This window comes from Pundamilia nyererei, unplaced genomic scaffold, assembly GCF_000239375.1.
Source record: "Pundamilia nyererei isolate P.nyererei 1_Seehausen unplaced genomic scaffold, PunNye1.0 scaffold00254, whole genome shotgun sequence".
In the NCBI taxonomy this organism is placed as follows: Eukaryota; Metazoa; Chordata; class Actinopteri; order Cichliformes; family Cichlidae; genus Pundamilia; species Pundamilia nyererei.
Genome location: NW_005187655.1, coordinates 198,794 through 206,188, shown reverse-complemented (window position 1 = coordinate 206,188; position 7,395 = coordinate 198,794). Strand labels below are relative to the sequence as shown.

The window sequence follows — 7,395 nt, the reverse complement described above, 5'->3', positions numbered from 1 at the left end:
TTTGCGGCTGCTGCTTACCCTCTTAGTTCTTGTGTTTGTTTTTCACACAACTGTGAAAAACTCTCTTGCACATGACTGTATATAAAATCTATATCCTGGAGAGAATTTGTAAACATAGCGATGTAATCATGCAAGATACTGTCACAAAACTGAGCAAGCACACGTGAACGAGTGCATTAAATACATTGTTTTCATGCTAAAACTTCAGTTCATTATAGAGAAAATACAAACCCTTAAACTCGCTTATTCTAATCCAAATGCTTAATAATATCAGGATAATAGGTTCAAAAGTACAAAATGCTTATTGGACATATTTTTCCATGTCTAATTTCAGATTTACTACTGAAGCCTCTTAATAACAAACCTCTATGGGTTTCCCTTTATTCTGTGTATTCAGTTAATATTCTCATGATATCAGACATTTCCCCCAAATGCTTAGCTGAACTAAGAGCACAATGAGTTGCAAAGTAAAAATGTGTGAGTTGTTGATAGTGTAAAGCGGATTACAGTGTTTTGGATGCGTCTACCTCTGGGTTCCTCTCCAGCATCCGACTCTCCATGATCTCATAAGCAGGATCGGCTCTGCGTCTTTCCTCTTTACTACTAAGCCTTTTGTCTGGTGAAAGAGACGATATTGTGCATTTTAAATATAAGAAACAAAAACACATTTTGTTATTGTAACTCATCGGAAAAAAATTATATCACATTGTGTTGCTTTCTTTTCTTTTTTTGTTTAAATGCACTTTGTGAACCAAAGCAGACACAATTTTCTCCATGCAAATGGAGGAATTCGTGCAGATCGAGTGGTGAGAACAAACAACAAAGGCTTGATTCATCATCACACAATACTAAGAGTTTTTTCCTTTTTTCTTTTAAAGAACAAATAGTTAAATAGGATCCTTTTGTTGCTCAGTATGAATCATGGATAACGTGCAAAGGACAGAAATTGCACCCTGAATTTTGTTAAAATGTTTAAGATGTGTCATTTTGGCTTCATTTACTGTCAATATTTATAGATATAAATAAAATTATCATGTTGTCATCATTTGATCTGTGGAACAAATAATAACAGACCCCATCCTAAAATTTACTTATAACACACATATATAATTCCGACAATAGATTAATAAATGGTTACTCCTTTCCTAAAAAATGGTCTTTCTGTGCTCACAAAAAACTTAAAAATTTACAGATGACATTTCATTTAAAAAGTCTTAGTTAATCTTTCTGTAAACAGGATTAAATTCACGAGAGACCACTTACACCCACTGGCCACTTTATTAGGTATAATGTTCAACTGATCAGTGATGCAAATGTCTAATCAGCCAATCACACGGCAGCAGCTCAGTGCATTCAGACATGGTCAAGACGACCTGCTGAAGTTCAAACTGAGCATCAGAATGAGGAAGAAAGATGATTTAAGAGACGTTTGACATGGCTACACTTCACACAAGCTCACTAGAACTGGATACTAAAATATTAGAAAAACGGTGTCTACTCTGAAGAGTTTTGAAGGGTCAGAATTTGGTGTAAATAACATGAAAGCGTGTATCCGTCCTCCCTTGTATCAACAGTTCAGGCTGCCGGTGGTGTAATGGTATGGACGACATGTTCTTGGCACACTTTGATCCCCTTAGTACAAACTGAGCATCATCTAAACACCACAGCCTACCTGACCGTTGATGCTGAACATATCCATCCCTTTATGACCAGTGTACACTGATGGGAGAATAACACACCATGTCACAAAGCTCAAATCATCTCAAACATTCCCATGAAAATAAGTTCATTGTACTCAAATGACCTCCATAGTCACCAGAGCTTAATCCAACAGAGCACCTTCAGGATGTGGAGGAACAGGAGTTTCCCATCATGGATGTGCAGCCAACAAATCTGCATCTACTGTGTTATACTATCATTTCAACATGAACCAAAATCTCTGAGGAATGTTTCCAGCACCTTGTTGAATCTGTGCCATGAAGAATTAAGACTGCACTGAAGGCAAACGAGGGGCTCCAATCCAGTATTACCAAGTGGACCTAATAAAGTGGCCAGTGAGTGTATAAACCCTCTAAAAGTTGTGTCATTTTTTATTACACTTCTGCGAGACTACATGCATGGCACTATAAATACCCAGGCAATGTAGCGTAATGGTCAAAGTGTTTAGTGTTGGTTTCTGTGCACCTTTGCCATCTTAACTACAGAGGTAGAGGCAGTGAAGAGACCACCATGAGAAGAGGATGTATTCCTAATGCTAAAGCTGAAGCTAAAATTATGGACGTTGTTGACAGCAGTAGCTGCTATCCAATCGTAACATGCTCATAAGGCTTTTTGTGGTTTTGTTCAGTGTTGTACGTAAACATCTTCAATGCAAAAGTACCACAACCACAACAACAGTTAACGATCCCAGTTAACTACTGCAAACTTCCAAAAAGGACACAATCTGCTGTGTTTGATTTGAGACATGACTCTCTCTGTCTCTGCTCTAGCAGGTAAAAGACTGACTGTAAATGACTGAGTTGGTACACAGTGACAGTCACAGGATAAACTATCATTCCTGATTTTGCAACTTTGCGGCAAAGCTCACCTCAAGGCTCAGCTCTACAAAGCAACACAAGTGACTGATTAGAGAAAATAAGCCAGGAAGAAAGAGTGGTTTCACTGAGAGAAACACAAGGAACGGGACAGAAAAAGATCCTCAAAAGGAACAGAATGGGGAAAAAGAGGAAACCAGCCAAGGATCTGAAGTCTGCGATCAGTTGAAGAGGAAACTGTCGAAGGTGGCCTCTTACCTTCACTGGTCACTGTCGATCCATTTATCTCTTCATACCAACACTGCCCATCCGCGCTCTGTGATGAATCGTTTAGGGCTTGGTACAGTAGCTCCTCATTAGCTGGATGTTCTTGGCCTTTCTTCAGGTGCAGCCAAGTCGGAAAGCTTTTTAAAGGGGAAATGTTCCTGTTGCGCCACTTTTGAGCGGGCACGGCCCGTGGTGGAGGCTGGCAGCGCTCTCCTTGACACTTCAAACAGTTTTCATAAATGACAGCTCTTTTGTCTTGCTGTGAGTCTTGTAATGGTACTGCTGGTGCCAAATTAAGCTCATTACCAAAAGCAGGGCTCATTGACTCATACAGGTTCAATCTGTGTGTCTTTGCCTCTGGCTGGCTATCTGTGCCTGGAAAGCCGAGCAGATCAGCTAAAAGACAGGCTAATTTCTCTCTTCCTTTTTTTGGCAGCAGTGACTCCTCACTCATCTTCACAGTTGGCATCTCCGCACTGTGGATGATTTCAGAGCCAGGAGAGGTCTCCTGAATTTTCATCTCCGCACCAGTGTGTTCACTGGTACTGGGTCTGCATGGTGATTTGTCACCACTTTGATCTGATGGATTAAAAATATGATGTTCTGGAGGCAAAATTTAAAAAAAAAACAAAACAAAAAAAACCTACAACTTTGATTTCTGTCCCAAATCAAAACAGCAAGCTGTGGCTGCTACATCAATGTTTTTTGCCCAGCGTGCTTTAAAACCGTTTATGCATGCAAGAGAAACCACACGCAGCGTGCATGAAAGACTTCAGAGGAGTATCCTTACCTGGTGTGGCAGGTATCACTGAAGAACTACAAGGGCTGTATGGAGTCCCCTGTGAAATATTGACGAAAAAAATGACTTTTATTTTAACAGTCCACTCTAGTATTGAAATATGAGGGAAAGGCTCGCAATGACCTACATATTAGTTTATTTTTTGTCAACAAAGCTGATAAAAAGAACAAAAGTGACTCAGGGACTTCACGCTTCAACAGCCTGGCTATGGCTCACAAGCCCACTGCTTCCTCTGAGAACAAAAATCTATAAAATGACTCAAAATTTTGTGCTTTGTTTTTTCTTATAAAACAATTACACAAACTCCCCAAGTGAGAAACCAACCAGGTTCCTTAAATCTTATTACATCCATGTGATTGTAATTATAATAGTCACGGTTTAATGTGTCCTGTGAACTAGCCCTTTTCCACTGAGCCAGTGAACACTACAGGGGTAGATGGTGTTGTTCAGGCTGAAGGAGTTGGATCCCCTCCCGTGGCATTCATGTCTGATCCATCTGGCCAATAACTAGTATTCATCTACTTCACTGTGGACCAACGGAAAATACAGAGCTGATTCTTTTTTTTTTTTTTTTTTTATCTAGCCAATCAAACAAATGCAGCTTGCACTCTTAAATAAATGCACTGCCAGCAGGTGGAGCTCTCTGTATTGAGTAAAAGTGACTAATAAGGAACAGAAAAAACCTTCAGCTACTTTTGTACCTGAAAGCAGCAAGCCATCAGATAATGCACTGTATATGTGTATAACTCCCTGTTACTCCAAAAGTCAACAAATGATTAATCCTTAAGCCATCGCTGGCCAATCAGAACATGTATCATGTATCATGCAATTCTGAAAAAGCAAAAAACTGTCTCCAATTCTAGCTCTGAATGAATGAATGAATAAAACAGCAAAATAGTTCGGCGCTCACAGGCGAGTGAAGCACGCACGGAGTTAAACAGCTTGAAGTGAGCCTAAAGGGCATTAAATAAAGATTGTGTGTTTTGACCTAGATATGCATACACAGATATACAGATGCAGAGGTGTAATAAGGATAGAAAATTGCAAGTCACTCATAACTTACAAGGTGTGAATCTGCCATATTCAGTGACAGTGTAAAACTGAACCGGGTGCAGAAACACTAACGTGTTGGACAGATGGGCCGTGGGACTGTTAGTTGTTCTGACACCAAACGCAGCGCGGCATCACCGTCAGCCCGCACGATACCACAAAGGTCACACTGACAAGCGGGCTACAGAACAGATGATACACTGATGATAAAGCCTGTGCACACAAGCTGCTACTGCGTGACAGCAGGTTATACAATGGAGCGTGTTCACGGGACCATTTGAACAGGACTGATGACTTTTTTTCCTTCGTTTTTTGAAGTTTGATGGAAAAACAGATGGTTCATGAGAGCAGCTACGCTTGTTTAACCCAGATCTGATCAACATTCCCTTTTGCCAGAAAACAAACAGAATACTTGTGTTTCCATTTACCTTAACTCCACCGCATACAGAGCAGATGGTCACGATAGTTTTGGAGACAGAAGTGAAGGAGGTGCAGGTATTACAAGAGTCACTAGAGGGTGCCACCTTGGTTTTCTTATTCGTCATTGAAAGGCCCTGAAAGAGTTCACTGACTGACTGACTATTAGGATTTTCTGAGTGAGCCTCAGGGGTTGTGGCACTGCTCTTGTCCTGTTTTGCTGCCTCTGCTGTGAACCCTAAAAGGGCTGGAGGGTCTTTAGTTGAGGCGGAGGCTTCATTGTCTTTGGCACCTCCACCTGCTTCCTGTAAAACACTCCTGGGAGTGTCATAGACATACCTAAGTGAAGTTGGCACCTGGTAGTCACGTCCAGGAACAGCAGGGCAAGTGCAAGGGCTGAGATCTTGAGCCAAATGTGGAGGCAAGCTTAAAAAAGAACCAAAGTCCTCTCCGGGGGTCATATCCAGACTGCCTGTGTAGGAGGAGAAACTGCCAGTGTACGAGGAATGGCTGCCAGTGGCGATGCCACTGTCTGATGAGCTCTGACGACCGATTTCCTGAAGTTGCCGGGGCGGCTTAGCCGCAGGCCGGTGTCCACCTCCCTGGTTGGCGGAAAGCTTCTCGCTGATCTGCAGTGGCACTTTAGCGCCCGTGTGGCTGACGTTTTCAGGTGGGTTGGAAGCCGGTTCAGTCCAAATTCCCAGCCGGCTGCCAATGCTGCAGTCTGAGTGGCTGGTGTCTGAAGTGTCAGAAGAACCGGAAATGCTGCGGTCGTCGCCCCCAGCAGACGGGCAGTAAGTCAAAGAGACTGCCAAGACGAGCAGAACATAATTAAACCTTTAATGAATTTAATCAACAAAAACACTGCTTTCATCAACAAAGCACATTAAGGAATCATGACGCACTCTCTGTGCCTCAGTCTTTTTTTCTTCCACTTAACGGAACAATAAATCAAAGCACCTGCCAGCGCACCCAAAAACTTTGGTCGTGTTTTCTACCTGTGCCACTCCCATGAGAGAGCATGCTCAGTCGTTTCTCTAGCTCCTGGGCCTCGAGGTTCAGCTTTTCCTCTGAAGTGGTCTGGCTGCCACTAGGATCTGTAAAAAAAACAAAGGGCTGTATTATAAATAGCAGCCAGCATGATCTCAATCATGAAAAGTCGGGCAGAGAAAAATGAAGTGTAAGTGCTAAGTGTGATGAATCTCGACACTGTCAATGAGATATGGGATCAAATGTGACGCAGCTGAACCGCGGCGGTGACACGGGCACAGCTGCGAAAACACATCCAGCTACTCTAAAGACATGAGAGGGGACACTCTAAACTGCAACGGTCTCACTCAACTGTCTGTGAACGCGCAAACAGTGTCAGCCACAAGGTGTAAGTGAAAAGGAGTAAACAACTTTGCGGACGTGTGCTATTATTTGATCCCTGAGTGTAGCGTGCTGTTGGACAGGCAGAGAAAAGGGTCACACAGGGGAACACCTAGCAGTATTTGTGCACTGAGGGGTGTATTAATAGTGCTGCCACGTGGCTCTGCTGGTACGCGTTCTGCTGCTGGCGGCAGTGCATGAATCTAATGTGCCTTGGACCATCAAGGTCAGTTCTAACACTGGGCTGATATATTTTTTTATATCCATCTGAATCCTGCATCAGTAAAGTGGTAAATATACCATAAGTCTGAAATCCCAGGTGATGAGTACTGACCTCCAGTGCACAGGAGTGTCTTAAAAGGTGTTTGGAAAAGGTCACACTGGGAAAAAATTAAAACTAAAAAGAGTCTTTTTCCCCCCCACATGTTGACCACACATTCCTTTAATGGTGCCGCTTGAGAAAGCAGGCTTCCTCATATACATATATTTATACATATAGGCTGAGGTTCCTCCATTATTTTTCCTTTAAGTATTTTGTAGATTTTTCCTGTTTCTGATTGAACTCCATGCTTACATTACTGGACTACAACATACCTTTGCATGAGTCAAAGTTAGGGTCTTGTTGTAACCCCTTAGATCATCCTCTGCCTGAAACAAGCAGCTATAGCCTCTCCCTTTAAGCTGACTTTCTTCTGATTGCCTGCCACTCAGAAACAGAAGGTCTGGACAGCAGGTGGGTGGAGTTTCAGTGCTCATACGACCATATTTGAGATATCCTCTGACATCACAGTGTTTAGAGCAGTCTGAAGCCTGAGCTTTTGGCTCACAGAGATTACTGGCACATACACTAACCTCATTACTTGAAATTCTGGCCATGTTTAATATGAGCATCCCCTATTGTGGCAGTATAACAGAATATTGAAGCAATACTGTAGAAACTGCAAAAAAAACTACATC

At 42.3% G+C, this 7,395-nt stretch overlaps 1 protein-coding gene across 2 annotated transcripts in view; it reads right to left on the bottom strand.

Moving 5' to 3' along the window:
- Positions 1 to 7,395, bottom strand: part of LOC102196684 (protein Dok-7) — a 42,435-nt gene that overhangs the window by 15,457 nt on the left and 19,583 nt on the right. The window contains exons 6-10 of one of the 2 annotated variants that reach the window (XM_005749750.1): positions 6,066 to 6,164; positions 5,079 to 5,875; positions 3,592 to 3,640; positions 2,793 to 3,380; positions 528 to 616 (exon numbers count right to left, since the gene is read on the bottom strand). In XM_005749750.1, coding sequence (XP_005749807.1) covers positions 528 to 616; positions 2,793 to 3,380; positions 3,592 to 3,640; positions 5,079 to 5,875; positions 6,066 to 6,164 — 1,622 coding nt within the window. The remainder of the gene's footprint in view (positions 1 to 527; positions 617 to 2,792; positions 3,381 to 3,591; positions 3,641 to 5,078; positions 5,876 to 6,065; positions 6,165 to 7,395) is intronic. The other variant, XM_005749751.1, reaches the window with a different exon arrangement.